This window comes from Myotis brandtii, unplaced genomic scaffold, assembly GCF_000412655.1.
Source record: "Myotis brandtii unplaced genomic scaffold, ASM41265v1 scaffold927, whole genome shotgun sequence".
Classification (NCBI taxonomy): domain Eukaryota; kingdom Metazoa; phylum Chordata; class Mammalia; order Chiroptera; family Vespertilionidae; genus Myotis; species Myotis brandtii.
Genome location: NW_005371823.1, coordinates 868,738 through 895,270, shown reverse-complemented (window position 1 = coordinate 895,270; position 26,533 = coordinate 868,738). Strand labels below are relative to the sequence as shown.

The 26,533-nt window shown below is 41.6% G+C and overlaps 1 protein-coding gene across 1 annotated transcript in view; it reads left to right on the top strand.

Annotated features, from left to right (window-relative positions):
* RYR3 (ryanodine receptor 3) overlaps positions 1–26,533 on the top strand; it is a 380,950-nt gene that overhangs the window by 79,666 nt on the left and 274,751 nt on the right. Inside the window, exons 9-12 of the mRNA XM_014532943.1 lie at positions 1,534–1,608; positions 3,756–3,912; positions 16,349–16,522; positions 20,622–20,743. Coding sequence (XP_014388429.1) covers positions 1,534–1,608; positions 3,756–3,912; positions 16,349–16,522; positions 20,622–20,743 — 528 coding nt within the window. The remainder of the gene's footprint in view (positions 1–1,533; positions 1,609–3,755; positions 3,913–16,348; positions 16,523–20,621; positions 20,744–26,533) is intronic.

The following is a 26,533-nucleotide window of genomic DNA, read 5'->3' as shown; positions in this document are numbered from 1 at the left end:
AAGCCTAAGCCAGCAGGTCGTTATCTCCCGAGGGGTCCCAGACTGCAAGAGGGCACAGGCCGGGCTGAGGGACCCCCTCTCCCCCCCCCCCTGAGTGCACAAATTTTTGTGCACCGGGCCTCTAGTTGATTAATAAAAGACATTAAGTTAGCACAACTGTTCTGTGACTGAAGTGTCTTCATTAGACTATTAGATGAGAAAAACAGTGCACTGAGAGCTGAAGGGACTTGATCGAGGTCACACAGCTGACAGACTCAAACTCAGGTCGCCTGACTCCCAAGTCCTGTATTTTAACTATTTTATAATTATGCTGCTATGTTAGAGAAAAAAAATTACACATTTTCTCTTCACCTCTATAGATTACCTATTCTCAAAAACCTACATCAAGTTTCTTTGGGGAATTGAGGGATCCAGTTGATATGTCCAAATCTTCTATGGTAGAGAAAGGACATAACTTGGTGAACTTAAGTGCAGTTAAATTATCAGTCTTAACCTAAGGTAATGAGATTCTCAAAATGTGTCTGGATTTAGAATACCAGGTAATTCAGGGACAACTAGAATAGTTTATTTAATTCTCCATAATCTGTGATACAGATAGGTTGGTACCTATCATACAGATTGCAAAGCAGATTTTGCTAATTGTCAGGTAAACATCAGGCAAACCCAGATGACTTTACAGAATACCTGACCAATACTCCTCAAAACTGCCAGTCATGGAAAACAAGGAAAAAGTAAGAAGTTGTAACAGGCCAGAGGAAACGGGGGAAACTGCCAGCTAAGTGCATTGTGGTGTCCTGGAATGAATCCTAAACAGACAAAAATTCAGTAGAGAAACTGGTGAAATCCAAATAAAGTTTTGAGTTTAGCTAGTGATGATGTACCAATGGTGGTTTCTTCATTTTGACATGGTGCCATTGTAATGTCAGATGATACCATTAGGGGAAACTGAGGAAGACTATCTGGGAGATCTCTGTACTATCTTTGCAACTTTTTTGTAAATCTAAAATTATTCCAAAATAAACATTTTCTTTAAAAACACATTACAAGCTTATCTGATTGCAGGAAAGGAGACAGCAGTACAGTAATAAAATCATGAACATTATAGCCACTGAGCATAAAGTTTTGGTCCAAGCTTCCTCGAACAGTGGGAATGAATTTACACTGTGCTGCATATATGTTTTAAAAGTGAAAATACTTTTTAAAAGATGTCAAACATCAAGGCACTTAACCTGAAAGAGCTGGAGCATTCAGTATCCAGTCTCATGTGACTGGGCTGTTTTGACTCGTGGTGTGGAAATGGAGACGATCCCTTCCTTTATACCTGATGGTGCGTGAGTGTCCAGACTATGTATATGGCAAGCAATTCCCTCACCTTGTGCACTTTTTCCATTCATAAGAGTGAGACATTGACTCTTGATTTTAGCTTTGCTGACTTAGATAAACAGCAGTGTCTGAGCAGCCTCCGCAGGGAGCTGTCCCCTGCCCGGTGCTGATCGGTGTCATACAGGAACTAACCTCCTGCTCTGCTCACAGGAGGATATTCTATGAAGCAGGGGGAGCTGGGACACGAGCCAGATCTCTGTGGAGAGTGGAACCCCTACGGATAAGGTAACAAGGATCAGGATGGCCCTGTTTTCAAGATTATTTCTTTCCTGGTACAGTCCATTCTCTTAAATATTTCATTTGGTTCAGATCACCTGGCAAATTCTCAAAAGTTCTTGGCCCACATCTAAATCTAAAATTTTTGTAACTTTGTTTTTAAAGAACAACAACAACTACAATATATATATATAAAATTTCCAAGACCTCTGTTTTAAGGTAACAAGGATCAGGATGGCCCTGTTTTCAAGATTATTTCTTTCCTGGTACAGTCCATTCTCTTAAATATTTCATTTGGTTCAGATCACCTGGCAAATTCTCAAAAGTTCTTGGCCCACATCTAAATATAAAATTTTTGTAACTTTGTTTTTAAAGAACAACAACAACTACAATATATATATATATAACATTTCCAAGACCTCTGTTTTGATTAAGAAGCCAGCTGGCTCCTGCTGCCCTTGCAGTGGCTGGGTTACAAAACGCAAGCTCTGATGTGACTGCTGAGAGCCATCAGCACTCTTCTCCCACTTGTTTTCTTAAACAGATTCTCTAGAATCCATATAAGTCTTTCTCTCTGTATCTTTGTTGGCTTCAGTGGAAAGTTAGCTTTAAATGACAGTGTGGTGACTGTGATGGTATGAGGTAGGGAAGACTAAAACATTGTTGGAAACATAGTTGTGAAGAAGCAGTACTTACCAGAACTTGTCAGGAACAGTGTTGCACTTGGATGGAGGGAACACAAGGCTGAGACTTTGGAGACACGTGCTTGAGTAAAAACACCTGGTCTGCAAATGCCAGGTACTGAAAGGGGATTCAGTTAAGCTCTGGACCTTTATTTTGCTGAGAGAGACTGCAAATTAGGCAGGAACTAAACTGCTTGGAATCAGAGACGAGGATCATGTGTTGCCATCTTGGTTTTCTTCTCTAACTTTCTCTCTAGCTCTCTGCTCATTCTCTCCCGGACACATGTTCAAAGTAAAAGTCTCTCTCATAAAGTGTTCTCAAAGTAATCCACTAGAGATCAGAAGAAAATATTTCGATTTTTCTTACACACACACACACATACACACACTCAGATTTTTACAGAGAAACTCTGGAGATGGCTGGTTTAGGGAATACTGGTTTTAAGGAGCACCTACTTATTATCCGTTTGAGGTATTTGCATTATTTTTCCAGCCCTGTTCAAAGTTACACTCTTATTACCAGGATATGAGCCCATGATTCTTACTTAATGGACTGTTATAAAAAGTCAAAATAAGTGTGTATGTAGAGTGCTAGTAACAGGTGTTTATTTCCCTAGCATCCTAAACATGAAGAATTTAAGCATTTTAACAATGGGATTCATTTGTGCTCCAATGTGTCAGATAAAGAGAAGAGTTACTTTAAAATTTTGCATATGTATCTCTTAAATATTTTATTCTAACTTAAAAGATAAATGTATTACAGGTTATTCGGTGGATAATTTATCCCTGACACTTCAGTTTAGTGCCAAACTTTTTTATGTAGGACCATAAAAAAGTCAGCAATCAACCTAGGGAACCTTTCTCATATCAATCATCCTGCTTTACTTTTCTCCCATAGAATTTATTGCCTTCTAATATAACATAATGTTAATGTATTTATCAGGCTTGTTTATTTTCTCCCTCTCTCTGGCAAGTGTAAACTGCACAAATTCTTACTGTTTCTCTGAAGATGAGATTCTTTGTGGTAGAAAATTGTTCAGGTTTAGATGGCACATTTAGAAAGGCTTTGCTTTCCCAGAAACAGGTTTCTCTTGAAAGGCAACCTTCCCATTCTTTTCGTGGTTGGTTTGTTGTTGGTTATTGTTGTTGTCGTTGTTTTCATTAAGATGCTTCAGTAGAATGAAGGAAAAATTGAAAGCTTGGAACTTCCAGTTACATTAAACTATTGCCCTGCCTGCCCCAGGATCATGTTCCTTGTTGGAGTTCTTAAGAGAGGTCACAAGGGAGCACCATGCTTTGTTTTAGGTGGACAGGAAATCCTAGAGCAAACCAGGAGACCGGTGCTTTGTCCTGTAGGGGATGAACCTCAGAAGGGTTATGTGCCTGCTAGCATGTGTATGAAAGCACAGGATAAATGTTTAAAAGGACTTACCTTTGTGTAAAAGCAATTTCTTGTCTGTTTCACCTGCCCAGCTGGAGTGGCAGTAACATCAGATGGGGCCAGGCTTTCCGGCTGCGGCATCTCACCACAGGCCACTACCTGGCCTTGACTGAGGACCAAGGCCTTCTACTGCAAGACCGGGTAAAGTCAGACACCAAGTCCACAGCCTTCTCTTTCAGGGCATCAAAGGTAAGGTCTGATGAAGTGAACTTTGACCTTGTTCTAAAAGCAAAAGCTCTGAACCATCCAGGTAGAAATCTGACTGAAAATAATGTAGGCTGGAGCAAGCTACATTTGGAAATTAAACCTATAATAATCACCTCCTTTCTGTTTCTGTTGAATTGAGTTCATAGAGGAATGTGGTACCTTAGATGTAAGTTGACATCGTAAGAGAGACTTTAAAGGAGAGTGAAAAGTAGGAGAAAACAAAAGGATCACAGGGATGGACATTATTGCTCAGAGGCTAATGGAAATATTGTTTAACACTTCACTGTAGTTTTTAATACTTTAAGCCAAATACTTCATTCCTATACAGCAGAGGTAACATGGATCTATGAGTTTCAGTGCTACATTTGTTTGAATCAAGAAAATTATTTCTTTCAGAAATATTTAGAGAAGGCATAATTCTGGATGTGGCACTTTTTTCATTATTGTTGAAAGTATGAAATAGGTCCCCTTTTTCCCCCACTTACCCCACCCCCAGCACCCAACCCATGCCTTCTCCACACTATTGTCTGTGTCCTTGGGTTATGCATATATGTATATAAGTTCTTTGTTTGATCTCTTCCCAGCTACCCACCTACCCACACCTGTCTTTCCTCTGAAATTCAACAGTGGACATGACATCTTCTTACAGTTATTTGCATTGTACCACGTTATCCATACCTTTCTCATCCTTTTCCTAGGTCATCTCTTCTCTCCACATCTCTTAGCTCTCACCTATTCATCCACAACCTTCATTAAGAGTGGACCTTGTGTTAGTTAGTTTAACCCCAAACATGTAGCTTTTGCCATTTGACCTGTTTATGGAGAACTATTTTTTAACTTCTACCTTGAATGTTCAGCCAGGTTTTGACTCCTCATAACTCAGAGGATCTAGTTGGATGGTCAGAATGGCAGGCTGAGCTAACTTCTGATGGACAGTGGGATGTTCAGTTGCTTTATGATTGTTCTGGAAAGATCATCCAAGCATAAGAAAGGCTGTGCACGGACGTATGCATTTTATCAGGGAGTCTGCTCCTCGTGAGAGGATAGCTCAACATCTCCTTGGTGAGCTTCATCTCTAGTTTCACTCATCCTTGCTCTTTTCTGGAAACAAATCTTGAATTGTGTTCTCAACATGATTTTAGAAAAGGGTTATTGATTATTCTGTTCGTGTAGGACTCAGCTTGAAGCTGACAGCCCAGTTTTCTATGGGGCATCTCTGCCTTCTAATGAATCAGAGGAGGACAGGCTTTCAGCACTATCCATTTTTTAGCAGGGGCCTCAGACTTGTTTTCTCTTTTCCACATCCTATAGTTTTTTTAGGCAGCAAACCTCTTTAGCATACATATAGGTTTTTCTCCCCAAAATTGACCAATATCAAAGTGAGGCTTTTTCCATACCATATTTCAAATATTTAAAGATGTGAGCTTCCTGCCCTAAATTCCCCACCAACATTGCCTTCATTTTCTGCCTCTCTTTCAATGGTGTGTTGGTTCCTTGACTTCATTCTGGTTTTCTGAGCACATCTCTTTCATGCTACTCTCACTTTTGTTTATTTAAAGATTCCCAGCACATAATTTGAGTTAACGAGCTCCTTAATGAGCTCGGTCTCGGAACGAATTAAACTCGTAATTCAAGGCCCCACTGTATATAGATGATATATATATATATCATCTATATACAGTGGGGCCTTGAATTACGAGTTTAATTCGTTCCGAGACCGAGCTCATTAAGGAGCTCGTTAACTCAAATTACTCTATCAACTCAATGCAAAAAATCAGCAGAGAGACAGCTGGTATCTCAAAAAACTCGTTAGTAGGGACACTCGTAAGTCAAGGCCCCACTATATATATATCATATATATATATCATATATATATATACCATGTATATATCATAGATAGATAGATAGATAGATAGACAGACAGACACATATATATGGTAAAACATTTTGGCCTCCAGGAAGTGGTTTAGGGTAGTAAAGTTTGCTTTAAAAAAATCACTGAAACAAAGCAATGGAAAAGTCCTAAGAACAGAGTTAAACAAGATCACATTCTCCCCTAGGACACAACTGGGACATGGGTGTCAGGTCTGGGGTGAGAGTGGGTAAAGGGGGGCTGAGGGATTAGAAAATAAGAAATGACTCATCATGGCTGATGTCCAAGTAAATGCCTTTCTAAGAGTGGCTGCTTGGCTTTTTTCTTATTTGAACCCTCTACCCCAGCCTCCTCAGCCCACTGTAGATGTGCTGACACTGAACTTTACCATTTCAGAAAGGGCCCCTCTGTGACAACAGATGAGTCTGGTGGCCTTCCAGGCAGCTGGCAAGATCCTGTTCCAAGGGGACTCTGCATTCACTCCTTTCTTGGGCAGCCTTGTGGAGCATGGCTCAGTGCTATGCCCTGGTCTCGAGGGAAAACCAGAAAAGCTCAGAGAACCATAGAAAGTCCTTATAATGCTCCTTCCACTTGGCGCCACTCTGGCCTGTGAACACATTCTACCCTCAGAAGGCTCACTGACTATTGTCCCAAGTCCCTTCATTCCTATGCACATGGAGACAAGCAGCTAATGGCTGAACGTCATTGAGGCACCTTGGGGGCTGCCAGCATAGCAGAGCTGGATGTAAAAGTCACTCATAAGTCACATCATCCTACGCTTGGTAGTGTGGCTGTATTTCGTTGAAGTTACTGTGTTAGAGGTTTTAAATAACTCTCAGTGCAACAGTATTCATCCCAGCTACCTTCATTCTAATTTGAAAGGAACTGACATTAAAATGGCCTACACTCTGTGCAGGCCAAGATATGGCTGTGTTCTCACAGGCGATCAGGACTTCCTGGGGACATGGTGTGAGTATGACATTAACTGTGCAGCTACACAAAAAGAGAGACTGTGTGGGAACACACAGTTCTGCCTTGTACAATCCAGAGAGCTCCTTGGGAAGAATGCCAGCAATGCCTTGATTTCTCTGGGCCTCTAGCTTCCTCCTTAGTGAATGTCTTACTTCACTCAGTGCAGGCTCTCCTCTGTAAGTGGGATCTCCAGCATGCTTCCTCTCACTGGGGAATAATCATGGTCCCCACAGAAAGAACTGTGGTCTTATTTTTTAGTGGTGTGAGGGCATTGAGCTGTCTTGCCAGCTTCTGCCTATTCAAGGTGTTATGTGATAGAGACGATGAGAGAGTGCTTTAGGCTCTACAGGCTCTTCAGGCTCGGGTGGTGGCTCAGGGATTGGGGGCACTCATTGGACAGGCTGGGAGGTAGAGCTAGGGTGCATTGTTGCCTTTGTTAATGGGGTTGGGTAGGGCATTCTTCTGATCCTCTCTGTATGTTGGAGAATCTAGAAGACAGAAAAGACACACCCAGAGGAGCACTGTTTGGGCTCATGTGTTCTGGGATGACACTAGGTTATCTGGGCTGTGAGTCATTTGGCAACGATGTGCTTCCCACTCCGTGCTTCCTGTCGAGGCCTTTGGAACAGCTGCAAGTGTGTTACCATCCTTAGCAAGCTGCTCTTATGAGAAAGATGGCAGGTGCCCCTGTGAATCTTGAACAGGGGTGTGACTAAGCCTTAGTGGAAGGTGATCAGACCAAGCAGCTGCTAGTCATTGGCATGGCCTGGCTCAGACAGACTCAAACTGAGGTCTTTGAGCAAGCTATGTGAACATACAGGGTGAGGCAAAGTAGGTTTAGAGTTGTTTGTATGGAAAATAATACAATAATTAATAAAACAATAATACAAGAATAAACTGTTTCACATACTCACAACTGTAGCCCTACTTTTGCCCCACCCTGTACAGAATAATGAGCAGAATATGATTCTGCTCAATGTTTTTTTCCCCTGTCCATGTCTGGGATGATCCAAATCAGACCAGAAGTCTGGGATGTAGTGTTGCCTCCAAACTGCAGCATCAGACATTATTCCTGTAATCTGGATGGGGTGTGGGAGAAGATAGAGCGTGACCTCCAGGTCGCCTAGATCTAGCCTTGACCCTCATGTATCATGTGTGAGATCTTAACCAAGTTGCACCCCATTTGAAGCCTGTCATAAAAGATTAAGATCAGACCCCTGCCCACCCTTCTAGCATGCCTATTGTCACTCACTCACCATTGCCTTGAACTTTATCATACTAAATATCTGTCAGTCTTCAAACATGCTGTTTATTTCTCACCACCAAACCTATACCTAAAATGCTTTGTACCCCTCCACATGCTTTCATGAGTGAACTCCTCATCCTTCCAGGTGAGTGTCAGATGCCTTTACAGGAGCAAAGCTCTCCCTTGTCCTCCAGTGAGCCCTGTTCCTAATTCCATTACAGCCATCACTACTGGCTTGTCAACCAGGAGCCCTGGATGACAAGACCACACATACCTCCCCCTTAGTTTGAATCTCGTCTCCCAGCACAGTGTGGAGCATGTATGTTAGAAAATTGCTTGGTGAAGAGACAGATGAATATGATCACACATTAAAACACAGAGTGAAATCCATTTTATTCTAACCCCTGCCATCTTCATAAAAGTATTCTGTCATCATGGTGCAATCATTTTGGGTCATAACACTCTCTACAAACATTGAGGGAGAGAGATTTATTATTTTGAACATCTAAGTCACATTTCTATGAATTTGATTTCACATCATCTTTCCATGCTGTCGACATTGCAAGGCCGTCCCCCAGGGACTGTCAGATAATGTGATTTAATATTTACTCTGACATGGCAGCACTGTCTATTTAGATGTCATATCTCAGCATCAGTTTACAACACTGAATTCATTTCAGAGAAGTGCAAATTAATGTTCAAGCAAATCTTGAATAAATGATTGAGATAGAACCTCAAATTGTGCCTATTTTATTGCATAAATGCATAGAGTTATCACTGTTCCCCATTAGAGGACATTTTCCCTCAGTGTATAAAAATCTGAAATTCTCTTTAGTCACCATTTAGCGTATATCTACTATGTGCTAAGCACTGTCTTCTACCCTACCACTCACTGCTCTCTCTGCTGGATGTGCAAAGCATCCCTGCATACTGGACCCTTAGGTGCCCTTTAACCTCTGTGGCCCAAAACAAATGGCAGCTGGGCTCATGGTCCCTCCCTCAATGGAAAGGTTGATGCTGAAGTAGTGCCCTTGTGCCAGGTTCCTGGCATGCTCCATTTCCTCACCACCCTGTCAGCTGGGTGAAGAGAGGGTATGGAACAAACGAGGGAGGAGGAGAGGAGAAAATTTACCTTAAGATCCAAACCTTTAGAGACAGCACCACTGCCTGAAGTTTATTGTAAATAAATCTACAAAGATTTTTTTTTTAAACTGATGCTTTCCCCAGTTTTTACTGTTCAAAGTGGACCAAATAAGCAGGAAAACCATGGGCTTTGAAGTGGGAGAAACCTTGCCTTGAATTTTGGTTCTGCCATTTGCTGTTCAGCCTTCATGTTCCTCCCTATAAAAAATGGGGGTGAAGAACTGTGTCTTGGAAGATTGTTGTGAGGATGCTATAAGGCCAGGAAGATGACCTGGGAGTCTGTCTCCTTGTGCATGAAATATCAATAGTGCTGCCTACCTGACGGGGACAGGAGGGATTGATTTGCAAGGATAGAGGAAGGAGCTCAACACAATGACTTCCACTCATTGCACCTTCACGAACGAGGCAGACACATCCACTCCTTCTGCATGCAGAGGCCCTCCCTTGTCAGCCAACCAGCAGAGGCTCTGAAGCCAGCCAGGCTCTAGTAGTGTCTTTTTAAGTTCATTTTAACGTCAGAAATTCAGAAAAGGACTGTATTGGTGGAGAAATGAATCCAAAGGTGATTTCTCAAGTATCTCCAGAGACATCTTGGAAAGAGTGGGCTAATCAAGGCTTTCTTGATGGCTTACTCCAGCACCATGAATAGGCCCCATCTTCCCATATCTACTCTTCTCCTGAAACATTTTGAGTGCTTAGACTGTTGGAAAGGAACTTTGTTGGCCTCTGTGGATGCAAATGGCTTAACTGTGTCAAATAACAACAAATTTTACCCTAATTAATACAGATGAATTAGGATTTTCTCTGTTCAAGATATCATGCTCTATCCTAATGCCATAGCTGACAACTCACTCACCTCTAGCCTTGTTCCTCTTCAATCCATCATTCACACAGCTGCTGGAAAAGTTATTCTAAGATTCAACCCTTGTGTTATCCCCCTGCTTAAAATCCTCAGTAAATTTTATTACCTACACTGGCTCTTCCAGAAAGGTATTCCAAGCAATAATTCTATGACAATAAAATTTAATGCTACCTTAAATAGAATTCAGCAGGGTTTTTTGGATCTTTTTGTTGTTGTTTGCTTTTTACTGTAGGACTCATAAGACTCCATATTATACTATCCTAATGTTCCCTTTGACTTCTAAAAGAAGGTATCTTATTTGTCCAATGTCCTCTTTTCCCACAGAAACTTTGTTGACATTGAGAAACATGAACCTATAGTATAAAGTTCATAGTCCTTGTTCAGGTCTCTTTCAAGATTCCCACCTTCTTCTTACTCACTATGTTATTCTCCATCTTCATAGAATGCCATATCCTTCCATATCCCTTCTCTCCTCTCTCTCCTGGCTGAGCTCACATCAGGTGTCAATCTTGAATAAAATCATCTATAACTGCACAGGCAGTCTGAGTTTTCTTTCTTCCAACCACCTATTAGACCTTGAATATAAACCATATCACCTTATCTATCTATCTATCTATCTATCTATCTATATATCTATATCTATATCAATAAACTGACAAACAAAATAGATCCAGACACATGGAAGCATGCAACAGACCGAGGAATCTCAGAGGGAAGGGTGGGGACTGGAAGGGATTAACCAAAGAATTTATATGCATACTAGAGGCCTGTTGCACGAAGAGATTCATGCAATAGGCCTTCCCTTCTCTTGGCTGCTGGCACCAGTTTGCCTCTGGCACCCGGGACCCAGGCCTTCGCTCTGGCCGGGCTCCAGCCGGAGCCGGCCCCGGAGCCATCATGCTTCGCTCCACCGGCCCCAGGGTCATCAGGCTTAGTTCCCCCAGGGCCGTCAGGCTTCACTGCTCTGGCCTCGGGGCCATCAGGCTTCGCTTTGCCGCTTGCCTATGTATGCAAATTAACCGCCATCTTTGTTGGGTTAATTTGCATGCTCTCCTGATTGGCTGGTTAGCGTAGCAAAGGTACAGTCAATTTACATGTTTGTCTATTATTAGGTAAGCTATATATATACTAGTAAAAGTCAAATCTAAAAGCCAAGTGACCAGAACAACCAGTCACTATGATGCGCACTGAAGCTGGCCAACCAGCCTGATCTGGGGCGGGGCCAGCTGGCCAACCTCCCATGTTCCCTCTCCCTGGCCAGCCTAGCCCAAGTTGGACACTATTGGGGCAGGCCAGCTGGACCCCACCCATGCATGAATTCATGCACCGGGCCTCTAGTTGTCATTATAAATTTGTATATACAACTCCTAAAGTTTATACAAACCCAAAGCCATTTTTCATAAAATAATAGCATATATTTTCAACTTATTCTTTATCATAGCCTTCAAACAACTAAAACATTAACATAATTGATATGTATCTATGATAATGGTAATCATTCAAAAAAGCATGTTCAACTGACAAATGGGCTTTGGATTTACACTTGATTTTGAATTCTGTTTGACTACTTACCAGCAACTTGTTCAAACTCTGCAACCCTCAGTTTCATCATCTATAAAGTAGGAGACATAAAAACAACAGGGCCATTGAAAGGTTTAGTAAAAGTGTTCTTAAAGTGTCATATATAATAAATACTACTTTGTGGGTCCTTGGTAAATTCACTTGATGATGATGTCATTGTGAAGTGCTTAACAAAATACTTTATTCAAAGTAGGCACTAGACAAACACTCATTCCAGTTCTTTTTCTTATCCTAGAAAGCTTAAATCAATCTGGAGAACAGCAACCTAGTCATCTAAACCAAATATTTATGTGATAATCATAATGTGGTCATAAGCATTTCCTTAGTAAGCTCTCAATGAAAGTAGGGATAATGATTATTCTTATCCTTCAACACACATTAGAATAAGTAACCTGTTCCTTCTTGGACTCTAACACAGGAAAGATTGTGCAGATAAACAGATAGACAAATTGATGCCCATAGACCAAGAAAACAAAAACAAATTATTTGAAACCTATTTTAAGCAGAGTATTGTGTGAAATACAAAGACAAGCAAATCCCAGTCTTGCCCTTGGTGAGTTTTCAACATGGCAGGGAACAGGAAGTGTACCAGCAAAGGGTTCATATTGCAGAAGATGTTAAAGAGCCCCAAGACAGGTGAAGAAAGGTGCCATAAGATCAGAGAAAATCTAAAGGATCTGGGAAAGCCTTGATGGATAAGATGTGAAGATGCAGAAGGGAGGCATGGGAGTTCCAAACAGAAATTATCTACACTAATAAAAGACAAACATGTAAATTGACCGTACCTTCGCTACGCCTTAAGACACGCCCACCAGCCAATCAGAGCGACTATATGCAAATTAACCCAACCAAGATGGCGGCCAGCAGCCACGAAGCTGGAGCAAGCAGGAGGCTTGGTTGCCCCAATGATGGAGGAAGCCAAGCTGCCACGGCGGCTCTGAGCTCCACTCAAAGCAACAAAGTTTCAATTATAGAAGGTAAATAAACCCCAGATACCTGCTTTCAGCCAACTGTGGCCACGGAGCTGCAGTGAGCAGGAGGCTTCCCTCCCACCTGCCCTGGCTGGCTCTGAGCTCCACTCAAAGCAACAAAGTTTCAATTATAGAAGGTAAATAAACCCCAGATACCTGCTTTCAGCCAACTGTGGCCACGGAGCTGCAGTGAGCAGGAGGCTTCCCTCCCACCTGCCCTGGCTGGCTCTGAGCTCCACTCAAAGCAACAAAGTTTCAATTATAGAAGGTAAATAAACCCCAGATACCTGCTTTCAGCCAACTGTGGCCACGGAGCTGCAGTGAGCAGGAGGCTTCCCTCCCACCTGCCCTGGCTGGCTCTGAGCTCCACTCAAAGCAACAAAGTTTCAATTATAGAAGGTAAATAAACCCCAGATACCTGCTTTCAGCCAACTGTGGCCACGGAGCTGCAGTGAGCAGTTGACCCTAACAGCAGAACGACTGGGAATGACTGGTCACTATGACACACTGACCACCAGGGGGCAGATGCTCAATGCAGGAGCTGTCCCCTGGTGGTCAGTGCGCTCCCACAGGGGGAGCTCTGCTCAGCCACAAGCCAGGCTGATGGCTGCCAGCACAGCGGTGGTGGCGGGAGCCTCTCCCGCCTCCTCAGCAGCACTAAGGATGTCTGACTGCAGCTTAGGTCTGCTCCCTGCTGGTAAGTGGACATCCCCCGAGGGCTGCCGGGCTGCCAGAGGGATGTCTGACTGCCAGCTTGGGCCTGATCCCCCAGGGAGCAGGCCTAAGCCAGCAGGTGGACATCCTCTGAGGGGTCCCAAACTACAAGAGGGCATAGGCCGGGGTTGAGGTACCCCCACCCCCGAGTGCACAAATTTTTGTGCACCAGGCCTCTAGTCATGTCAATAAAGATCCAGAGGAATGGAACACTTCACTATCAAAGCACCATAGGCCAATTCAATTAAAGCATATGGTATATAAAAGTTAGAAATGAGAATTCTGTAGGCACTAGGGAGTTATTGAAAGAGAGTGATTGGATTAGCCCTCTCCTTTGGGAAGGTTCCATTTCCAGGAGAAGAGTACATCTGGGGCATATTCAAGTGATAACAGAGAAGGGAGCATTATTTTGTGCTCGAGTCAGAAGAAGATGCCCAGCCTGCTGTCCACCAAACCAGGCTTCTCTCTATTGTGGACTACTCCCTTTCCTTAATGATATGTCACTGTTGTTCAGGTTTTGCTTGAGTAGGCTTTATTGTTGGTTTATCTGTATGTGTTAGATTTTGTTGTTGTTGCTCCTATTCTTTTAAATTAGAAGCAGCCACTGCAGTGACTGTCATAAAATTTGGGGAGTTGATGCTATTTTGTAAAAGCAAAGACACAGTGAGACACTCCATTCTCTATATAATAATGATCCATTTATTTCAGAGAATCTAGAAAAAAATCCTAGATTTTTTTTTGTTTGGCAAACTCATATTTAAATAAATGAAAAGTGAAAAAGAAATGAAAAGTCCATCATCCTGGACAGTTTGGGAGCATCTAGTGTTTTAACTGTGAGCTCTTCGAGATCAGTGTAATAATTTACATTTACCTGTTGTGGTGTGCATTATTTTTATTTTGCTGCACTGCTTATGGTTACAGAACAGGCTGGAGATGAAAACTTGACATACTTAAATCTTTCACTGGCCTGGGTAGCTTCAGAATTATGGGTATTTCTGAAGTGGAACTCAAGTATTCACTGTGTTGTTATTTTTATTTAGAAAAAATGTACTCTTAACCACTTGCCTATAAAGAAATCCTAATATATCAAATTCTATTTTCCCATTAGCTTTTTTATTGGAAAGCAGGAATAAAATCAAAATAAGTTTCTTTGGAAATGTTTGTGTTGAGAAAGAAGTCATATTTAACAATCCAGCCAATGTTTCAACATACATTTAAAATAAGAATTTCTTGTGAAGTGTTAACATTGCTCAAAATGATCCTATAAATATGTTAAAAATAACTAATTTTACTTTTATGAAGGTTTTAAGGAAAATAAGGGGAGAAATGAAAAATAAATGTATTAGGGGGTGTGGGAGGGAAGAGATCATACAAAGAACTTATATGCATATATGCATAACCCTGAACACAGGCAATAGTAGTGTGAAGGCCTGGGGAGGGGACAGGAGCAGGGAGGAGGGAGGTCAATGGGGGGAAAAGGGGACATCTGTAATACTTTAAACAATAAAGATAAATTTTAAATATATATGTATATATACATATGTATACATATATATATATATAATAGAAGAAATTACTCAGATATATATTCTCTCAGTATATGTTTATTAAGTAATTGATAGGTGCTGGATTCTCTGGACTAGCAATCTAAAATTAATTTAAATCTGGCCCATGCCCTTGATTCTTTTATAGCCTAGCAAATGGAAAGTGTCATCTAAACAAGCACATTTACAATTAGAGTTGCTAATTGCTCAGTAGAGGAATGAGACTCTGTTGGGGACATACAGAAAGAGAGAATAACTCTGCCTTTACAGAGAAGGTGGCATCTGAGCAGGGTATTGAAGGGTGAGTAGGAGTTTAGACCAGTGGGAAAGAGCAAGTCTCTGGAGCTGGACTTCCTGGTTTAAATCTTGGTCCTTTCACTACTTATTGAGTGACCTTGGGCAAAGTATTTACCTTTATTTTCTCCTCTGTAAAAATGGGATAATATCTGTAGCCACAACAGAGGCTGCTATGAAGAGTTAATATATGTAAAGATTTTGGAACACTGCCTTGCCCATGGTAAGAGCTCAATACATATGTTACTCTTGTTCTATCACTAAAAATGAGAATGGAGTTGTCACAAGCAGAGGGAACAGCACACAACATTTTTTTCTGTAGAAAAAAAATCCAAATACTTCCTAAGCACATGGCTTTTACAAATAAGTACTTTAATACAGAAATAGAGTAGAACCACACAGGCTCTGATTGATGAAGAGGGGACAGAGTTACCATAGATGGGTCTACTTCCAGACTCATTCTGTGATAGGCACCTCAGGTTGTCACCAAGGGGACCCCTTGTGCATGCTAACTCCTTTTTTCATGAGTTTAGTGAAACAGTGTCTATGGAAGAATGAAACCATGACCCCAGCACACAACTGAGAAGGCCGTAAGTGACAGGCATGACAATTGTGCCCAGTAGCCCCACATGCTTGAGAAGTCTGCTGTATCTTCTGACTTCTATAATGATATTTTTAAAGTACCTGAAGCATTTATATAAGATAGCCATTAAAATTATGGAAGATACAAAACTTGATGTAAGGAAGTTAATTGACTGGAAAAGAGTTAATTATCAAGATAAGTCAGGACTATAAAAGTAGAAAATATAATGGAGAATTATATAAAATCAGAACCAAAGGGAGACCCACCAGCCGTCTCCTTTTCCCATGGACTTAAATAATCACTAAAGTAGCCAAAACTTGAAACCATCGATTTTACAATTAACAGCAGATAAAGGAAGCAGGCGCTGCTAGACCCACCAGCCGTCTCCTTTTCCCATGGACTTAAATTAAATAATCACTAAAGTAGCCAAAACTTGAAACCATTGATTTTACAATTAACAGCAGATAAGGGAAGCAGTCGCTGCTAAAAATCCTGGCTTGGACAGAAGCATCATGATTATTTTGGTAATCAGTTCTCTGGCTTACAAATTCAGCATGGGTGATTTGTTTTCTGTGTTGTGTTTCTGTTTAATCAGACATGCCTGCGTTCGTTTCTTTTCATTTTCTGTGAAATAGGAAATCAAGGAGAAATTAGATTCCAGTCACAAAAGAGATATAGAAGGCATGGGAGTTCCAGAAATCAAGTATGGAGATTCTGTCTGCTTTGTCCAGCACGTAGCCAGTGGTCTGTGGGTGACCTACAAAGCACAAGATGCCAAGACATCCCGCCTTGGACCCCTGAAAAGAAAGGTGAGGAGTCAGAAAGGCTGTTTAGAATTGTTTTACACTTCTATGAGATGGAAGCTACTGGGCAAGAGAAGTGATTGTGAGAATTAGGTGAACATGATGTATGTTTAGTTGCTTTCTGTGACTGATTGTACAGGCTAATTTCTTTGGTGCAAAAAGAAAGTTAGCAGGCACTTATGTGAGGAGCGGTAGAACTTGTTCAATGGACTCTAAAACCTGCACCAAATGGCTTTTGGTGGTACAGTGTTTGGGGATTAACCACATCATTGCTCCCTCCATTTAAGTGGATCATTGAGTTATTGTGCAGTTTTTGTAATATAGAGACTAAATAGAATCTCTACAGAGAAAAGGCAAATGCGTTGTAATAAGCCCACAGGAACCAACAGTTTTTGTAATATAGAGACTAAATAGAATCTCTACAGAGAAAAGGCTAATGCATTGTAATAAGCCCACAGGAACCAATATGCAGAGAGGTGAGATATTATGGGATGTTGTTGTCTCCACAGAGAATGTATCCTGATCTGAGTGGTCCATCATGACTGTTATCATGGGAAACTGGCTTGGACACACACAGCATCTTTTTTTTTTTACCAGAAAGTCAATTGCCATAAGAGAGTTTCTTTTGATGGGAACCAGAAAACAAATGCCAAGGGCATGATGCTATTTTTTTCTTGGAAAACCCTCACAAAACATGGGATTGGTTAGTCAAGGAGTCCTAGATGAGGTTCTAGGTGGTATTATATAGGTTAGTTCAGATATCCCAGTCCAATGTAGAGATAATGAAAAGTTTAGTTTCCCAGAATGCTGATGATGATAAGAGAGGAAGTTGGGAGCAAACCATAAGGTAATAGCTTACCTTTGCATAAAATAAAACATACCAGGAAAATATCCAGAAAAGAGAAAACAATATGATGAAGAGGAGATAGAAAAGAGAATAAATAAGAGGCCACACAATAAGCTTGTATGAGCCCAGCCCTTCCTCTGCAAACAATTTTAAAGGCTGGATAAAACACAACCAAAATCAAGTGAACCATTTGAATGTTTCAAATACCAGAGCACCCAGGACATGAGCACTAAAGATCCCAAACAGAGTGTAAGTGCATTAAGGTGAGCCTCACCTTTGTCACCACTTCCCCTGGTGTATTTGCTGAGTTGCAGCACCAAAGAATGGGGTGTGTGCTAGCATCATTGGGCTGGAGAGACAGGTTAGGGACCAGGTCAGCCAAGGTTTCTGTGACTTGAGAGGCCAAGATTGCAGAATGGAGGGAACTTTAGAAACGTGAACCTGAAATCCTACCTGCAGTTTCCTCTGGGATCTTGAGATGCCCGTGGATGGGCTGTGAAGCTGAGACAGCAGACAGACAGTGGCAGCTGTGAGGGAGAAGAGCAAAGCAGCGATGTCACAAAAGAGATATAGATTGACAGTACTATAGGGAGACAGAGGTTGGGGTTCAGGGTCCCTCAAGTTGGAATGACCCTTGAAAATACCCTTAAAATTTCAATTAAATCCCAAAAGGGCTCTATTCTGGGAACAAAGACTATACCCTAGAAATAAGGGCACATTTAAAGTAAATGCCAAAAATCCATCATCTACCCTACCAACCTAACAGAAAACTAAATCCTCTACAGTGTATTATAATATCACCTAGAGCCTCCACAATTTTTCATACCTACTAAGATAATGGTGACATTTAAAGGGAGTAGACTATGTGGGTCTTGGCTGTAACTCTGCCTGGGAGGGGACATACTCAAAGGACCCTGTCAACTAGGAGAGGCCCCAGATTGTGGTGTGGAATTACTGTGCCTGACCCTGCCTTTCTCTCCCAGAACCATAGTCCCTAGGTCCACTTAGCTGCTGAAATGGGCAGGGGAATTTGGCAGGTGCTTTCTGAAACGCTTTCTAAATGGTGTTGTAATGCTCAGCCCTTGACATTTCGTGAGGAATAGGTGGCGTTTCCCTCTAAAAATACAAAGAATGTCCATCTCTGTGTTCAGCATTTTATGACACAAAACAGGAACCTTGGAAAACCAATGGAGAACAGACACAGTGGAAAGCTTCATGAATGGTAACTTACCTTAAAGAAAATGTCCTCTCTCCCATTCATATCTCATGCTTGTGCTCTCTGCTATTGGTCTATGGCAGTGGTTCCCAAACTTATTTGGCCTACCGCCCCCTTTCCAGAAAAAATATTACTCAGCGCCCCCTGGAAATTAATTTTTTTAAAATTTTAATAGCAATTAAACAGAAAGATATATGTATTAATGTTTCTACCTTTTTCGTAAAATATAGTAAAGAAAGGTGTAAATTAGAAACATTGAAGTTTGAAATTATGAAACTATTTATTGAACTCAGAATAGAAAGGTAATACAAAAAAAGTTAAAACAAATGCACCTGTGGCCATCACCGCCCCCCTGGATCGCTGCAGCGCCCACCAGGGGGCGGTAGTGCCCACTTTGGGAATCACTGGTCTATGGAATTCCCCCAAGGGGGAAAAAAAGGACCTTAGGAATGGGCTGCAGAGATCTGTGGGGACATAACAACAATATGCTAACAGCTACATTTCCCCGTTTCTCATTACTTTCTTATTTGGCTGGTCAGCTGGAATGTGTTATGTGAACAAGCAAAACCTAAGGATTTGGGTCTGTAGGGACCAGAAAGCTGGGAATGAGGCCAGAGTAAACCTAGTGGCAATGCTTTGTCAAATCCAAATGCAGTGCTGTTAACCAGTTGCTGGGAAGTTGTGGCAAAGTAATGTTTTGAAATGGTGACTCCAAAGGGCATCCTTTACTGATGCTGGAGCTATAATATGTAGATGGAATGTGAAGCATTTTTACACAAAGAGATCATGAACTCTTGCAAGCCAGTATTCTACTTCCTGTGTGAATTCATTCTATCAGGACATATTTTCAGAAGAAAAAACATAAGGAAGAGATTTTCACATGGGAAGGAAAATAAGTTGTTTCTTTGTGCTAAGAATGAGAAAGACCAAAAATCCTTATTCTAAAGGTATTTTCTAAAGCCATATGTTGTGTTTTTTATTTGACATATAGACTGACTAATCTATCGACTCCAAATCACCCAAGACCTACAAATGGTCTCCCTTCACTTATTCAAGAGGAAACTATGCCAGGAACTTGAACCTTGAATCAAGATTTGATCCTGATTTTAACTAGAATCAAACCATCCCAGCTAATATCTGCACATACTTGACCCTTTTAGGGGAAAAAAAAAACTACTGACCTCTATACCAAAAGCTGCTACCCTTACCCAAAAATTGCCATGGTGTCATTAGTGATCAATAATTATGCTTAGCTTCCAGATAACCAATCTGACATCAGTAACATACTGCCCCTTATAACAAACATTCATTGAGTACCTCATATTCTAGGAAACATACTAAATGATTTACATGTAAATCATCTAATCTTCCAAACACCCCTTTAAGATATGTCCATTTGCAGATGGTAGAGTTGAAGCAGAAAATGGTTAAGGAACTTGTCTAAGGTCGCACAGCTAGGAATTGAGTAGCAGAACTAGAACTCGGGTTGCTGATACCAGAGCCTATGCTGTCAGGTCTCTCAAGCCTCCCTGAGAAGCAGATACCACCTTGAGCTACTTCCCCAGTTCAACAGTGAGCCAACCCTACCAGCCCCTCTCTCCTTCAGGAGAGAAATGCAAACCTGATCCTAGCAGAGGGATTTTCTTTAATGTGTCTTTCTTCTTTCTCAATTTATCTCTGAAGGTTAAGTCTCTAAAAAATGACTTTCAGTGGCCAAGAGTAAGGTTTTGTGTTCACTTTAAGAGAAATATATAAAATATTTTTTCATCCTTTCAAATTTGCCATCTAGGCCCAAGGAATTTATTATAATTCATACCACAGTGACACATAAAATTTTATTTTCATCAAGGAATCATGTCTCAAGGACAATTCTTGTCAGTACTAGGGCAAAATAACTTTGTTAATGTCCCATTTTCAAAATGGTCCTGAGGGAACTTGGTTGAGAAAAAAGAGGACAAGGGTGGAGGGAAACGCTGCAAGAAATGTTGACTGCCCAGCTGTGGAGAGTGTGTAACCTGGACCTGGTGTGCTTTGCTCTGCAGGTCATCCTCCACCAGGAAGGCCACATGGATGACGGATTAACACTGCAGAGATGCCAGCGCGAGGAGTCCCAGGCTGCTCGTATCATCAGGAACACAACAGCCTTATTCAGCCAGTTTGTAAGGTATGTGCGTTCCTTCCCTTTCTCAGTTTCTACTCTACGACCTCCCAATCCCACCTCCCACCTTCCTTTAATATTGTGAGTGTTTTTAGAAACTAATTAAACACTAGCAAAGAGTTTTACCAAAGAGAGTTTAGGATTGAAACATATTCCCCATGCAGGTGATCTCCTACTAGCCTCCCTCTTTGCCCAACAAGTATCCAAGCCCCATTGGTGATTCAGGTTGTCATGAATACCCAAGGTCTTCTCATGGAAATTCAGTGAAAGAGCTGAAGTGCTCTAAGTGCCTTTTGTATTAGAGCCGTGGTTCTCAACCTGTGGGTCGTGACCCCTTTGGGGGTCGAACAACCCTTTCACAGGGGTCACCTAAGACCATCGGAAAACACATATATAATTACATATTGTTTTTGTGTTAATCACTATGCTTTAATTATGTTCAATTTGTAACAATGAAATTGGGGGTCACCACAACATGAGGCACTGTATTAAAGGGTTGTGGCATTAGGAAGGTTGAGAACCACTGTATTAGAGTGTTAAGAGGAGAGGAGGGAAAAGACACAGATCCACTCCCTGCTGCTATTTAGAAAGGCTTTCTACATCATTCAGAATCATTGCTATGGTTTACATTCAAGTAAATTTGTATTGGAAGCCTGGCGTTACCCAACTATGACTGGGACTTAAATGGGAGAGATAACTGAACTGCCTGCTTGCATGATAATCCCCCAGTCTCAACAATGCTGCCAAAACAGGGCTCTGTGGATTGTGTTCACCAACTATCACGAGACATGCACTCAATTGTAAACAGTGTTCCAAGCTACCCTTCTCTTGTAGGCAAATATCTCTAAAGCCAAGAGGATTTAGATTTCACGTGTGAATTTGCATAAAATGAGGGGGGTGGGAATTATACCTTTACTTTTCTTCCTGTTGAAACAATTGTGATCCAGGGGATGTGTACTAGGATGTAAGCTAAGCTGCTGTTACAGTTCAGGATAAACTTTCATTTCTCTTTTAGGTAATATTATTGGGTAGGTGAGTGTTTTAAGAGAAGTGGTCTGGATACTGGGGCTCAGGTTCCTTCTGTCTTGCTGCTTTGAAGTTTCCTACAGGCTTTTGTCCCTGGGCCAGCACAGCAGCATCACCTGGCAAGTTCTCAAGTTTCACCCCAGACTTACTAAATGAAACACCTGGGAGTGGTACCCCAGAAAGTATTTTTTAGTAGGCTTAAATTTTCATAACCTTGGCTTAAGCAGTGGTTTCTTCAATATGACACAAAAAACAAAAGCAACAAAATAAAAAATAAATAAATTGGAGTATATCAAAATTAAAAACTTTTTTGCTGTGAAGGGCACCATCAAGAAAGTGGGGGGAAAAAACCCACATAATGGGACAGAATATTTGCAAATCATATATCTGATAAGGGACTTGTATCTAGATTAAAGAACTCTCACAATTCAACATTAAAAAGACAAACGGACCAATTTAAAAATGAGCCAAGGATGTGAATAGCCACTTCTCCAAAGAAGATATACAAATGGACAATAAGCATATGAAAAGATGTTCAACATCATTAGCCATCAGGAATATGCAAATCAAAACTACAGAGAGTTAACAACACTTTATTCCCAGTAGAATGGCTCTAATCAAAAAGACTGTTAATAAGAAGTATGGGACAGGATGTAGAGAAATCAGAACCTTCATATACTGCTGATGGGAATGTAAAATGTCACAGCCACTTTGGATTGTCTCAAAAGGTTAAACATAGAGTTACTTTAAGACCCAGCAATTTCACTCAACAATTTCCCATATGTCCATGCAAAAACTTGTACACAAATGTTCAAATCAGCATCATTCATAATGGCCAAAAAGTAGAAACAACCCAAACATTCAACTGATGAATGGATAAATAAAATGTGCTATATCCTTACAATGGAATATGATTTGTCTGTAAGAAGGAATAGAGTACTAAAAGACACTACAACATGAATGAACCTTGAAAATAGTATGCTAAGTGAAAGAAGCCAGCCACCGATGACCACATATTACATGATTCCATTTATATAAATGTCCAGAACAGATAGAAAGTAGATCTGTGGTTGTCTAGGCGTAGTCATCGCAGACAAAGGGAGTGACTACTAATGCGATTGGGTGTGGAGGGGAGAGCTGATGAAAAAGTTCTAAAATTGATTGAGGTAATGATTACACAACTCTGTAAATTTACTAAAAACCACTAATCCAGGGGTCCTCAAACTTTTTAAACAGGGGGCCAGTTCACTGTCCCTCAGATCGTTGGAGGGCCGGACTATAGTTTAAAAAAAAAACTATGAACAAATTCCTATGCACACTGCACATACCTTATTTTGAAGTAAAAAAACAAAACGGGAACAAATACAATATTTGTATTTGCATGTGGCCCGCGGGCCGTAGTTTGAGGACCCCTGCACTAATCCTTTGAATTACATCCTTTTGATGGTATGATATCTGAATTATATTTCAATAAAGCTATTATTTTAAAAAAGTAAGTGGGAGTTGAATGCCTGACAATGAGAAAATTATTTTTAAACAGCTTTATTTGGCTATAGTTTATTACATATCATAAAATTTATTCTTTTGAATGTACAAAGCAGTGAATTTTAATAAATTTATGGAACTATACAACCATCACTACAATTCAGTTTTAAACATTTTCTTCACTCCAAAACAATTCCTTATGTCCATTGCAGTTTATACCAGTTGCCACCCTCAGCCTTAGGCAACCAGTGGTCTATTTTTTGTCTCACTTGATATATTAAATTGATAAATTAAATCATATAATATATGGTCTTTTGAATTGGGCCTTTTTACTTAGCATTACATTCTAGGGTTCAACCCTGTTCTGTTATAGCTCATAATGGCGTTCTGTTTCTTTATATAGCTGAAGAGTATTCTTCTTGTATGTGTACCAGATATAGCTAAAGATATAGAGGTACATCTATAATAATAAAGTGTAATATGCTAATTAGACTGAACGACCTTCCGGATGAAGCTGGGGCTGTGAGGGAAGGCTGGGTCCCTGGTGCCTGCTGGCGGTGGGAGGTAAGCCCAGGTCCTGAGTGCCAGAGCAAAGCCGGTGCCAGCAGTGAGGGAAGGAAGGCCTACTCTTGCATGAATTTCATGCATCAGGCCTCTAGAATACACATAAATGTGTATAAATGTTTGTATATGTATGATTGTGTGTATCTACACTAATAAAAGAGAAAGATGCAAATTAATCATCACTCAGCTACACCCTCAAGCTATGCCCACCAGCCAATCAGGAGTCAGTATGCAAATTAACCCAACATAGATGATGGCAGCCATGGAGCTGGAGCAAGCAGGAGGCTTGGGTTGCCCCGGCGATAGAGGAAGCCAAGCTTCCCGCCTGCCCTGGCCTGTCCTGGGCTCCACTCAAGGCTACAAAGTTTCAATTATAGAAGATAAATAAATCCCAGATACCTGCTTCCAGCCTCCCTGGCCTCCGCTCAAGGAGGGGCTGGGAGCCTGCGTTGCCAGCCTGAAGGGGGTGTGGCCAGCCTGAAAACAGCCCTCAGCCCCTCACCCAGGCTGGCCAGGCACCCCAGTGGGGACCCTCACCCTGAAGGGGATGGGGCCAGCCTGAAAACGGCCCTCAGCCCCTCACCCAGGCTTGCCAGGCAACCCAGCGGGACCCCCACTCTGATCCGGGACACCCTTCAGGGCAAACCAGCCTGCTTCCATCTGTGCACCAGGCCTCTATCCTATATAATAAAAGGGTAATATGCAAATTGACCCTAACAGCAGAACGACTGGGAATGACTGGTCACTATGACATACACTGACCACCAGGGGGCAAATGCTCAATGCAGGAGCTGCCCCCTGGTGGTCAATGCACTCCCACAGGGGGAGCTCTGCTCAGCCACAAGCCAGGCTATGGCTGCCAGCACAGTGGTGGTGGCGGGAGCCTCTCCCGCCTCCTCATCTGCGCTAAGGATGTCCAACTGCAGCTTAGGCCTTCTCTCTGCTGGCAAGTGGACATCCCCCGAGGGGTCCCGGTCTGCCAGAGGGATGTCTGACTGCCAGCTTAGGCCCGATTCCCCCAGGGAGCGGGCCTAAGCCAGCAGGTGGACATCCCTCGAGGGGTCCCAGACTGTGAGAGGGCACAGGCCAGGCTGAGGGACCCCCCCCAAATGCACAAATTTTTGTGCACCAGGACTCTAGTATATATAGAAGATACATATCCTATATAAGAAAAGCCTAATATGCTAAGTGTCCAGTCGACTGGTTGACCGTTCAACCAATTAAAGCATAATATGCTAATGATATGCTAATGCTCAGCTGCTGCTCACTATGATGTGCACTGACCACCAGGGGGCAGACGCTCTGACCGGTAGGTTAGCTTGCTGCTGGGGTCTGGCCAATAGATACTGAGTGAGACAGGCCGGACATGCCCTGGAGCCCTCCCACAGTCCCTCCCCAGCTGGCCAACCTCCCACATCTCTCCCCAGCCCAGATCATGGACTGGTGGGGTCCCTTAGGCTGGCCTGTGGGATTGGGCCAAAACTGGCTCTCCAACATCTCCCAAGGTCTCCCGGATGTGTGAGAGGGCACAGGCCAGGCTGAAGGACCCCACTGGTGCACAAATTCATAGTATTTATATATTTATACATATGTGCATACATATGTAGTTATTTATAGAGACAGAGACTGACATACTTCACATTCTGTTTAATTCATCGATTGAGGAACAATTTGGATGTTTCTATTTTTTGTTATTATCAGTAATGCTTCAATGGATCTTAGTGTAAAAGTTTTTCAATATATGTTTTCATTTCTCTTGGGTAAATACCTATGAGTGGAATTGTTGAGTCATATATAAATTTGTGTTTAACTTTTTAATACTTCTGTGGTAAAATATACATAACAAAAGTTACTATTTAACCATTTTTAATATACAATTTAGTGGCATTAAGTGCATTTAAATTGTTGTGCAACCATCACCATTATTCATCTCCAGAACTTTTACATCATCTCAAATGAAATTCCATAACAATTACTCCCTTTCCTCCCCTTCTTCCAGCCCCTGGTAACCACCATTCTACTTTCTATTTCTATGAATTTAACCATTCTAAGTACCTCATATAAGTGGAGTCATACATTTGTCTTTTTTGGTCTGGCTTATTTATTTAACAAAAATGTCTTCAGGTTCATATTGTAGCATGTGTCAGAATTTCATTCCTTTTTAAGGTTGAATATTATTATATCACTAGAGGCCTGGTACATGAAATGGGTAGGGTCCCTAATCCTGGCCGGCAATCAGGGCCGATCTGTGGGGCAACCGGTGGGGTGATCAGGGCCCCTGCTCGCACCTGCCTTAGCTGGCCTGGTGCTGCCCGCTCGCTAGCCTCACCCTTGGCCCCCACCACCAGTCCGGGCCTGTGGGCTGGGGGCAGCTCCTGCATTGAGTGTCTGCCCCCTGGTGGTCAGTGCACATCATAGTGAATGGTCATTTGGTCAGTCATTCTGACATTTGGTCAATTTGCATATTAGGATTTTATATAGATAGATAAATAAACACCAGATTTTCTTTATCCTTTCATCTATCAGTGGACATTTGGAGATGTTTATTTTTAAGAAACTGAAAATTTAGTTTTCCAAAGCAGATACACCATTTTACATTCCATTCAGAAATGTATGAAATTTCATTTTCTCTGCATCCTTGCCTGAAGTTGTTATTGTCTGACTTTTTGGTAGTAGTCATTCTAATGGATATAACGTGGTATGTCATTGTGGTTTTATTTT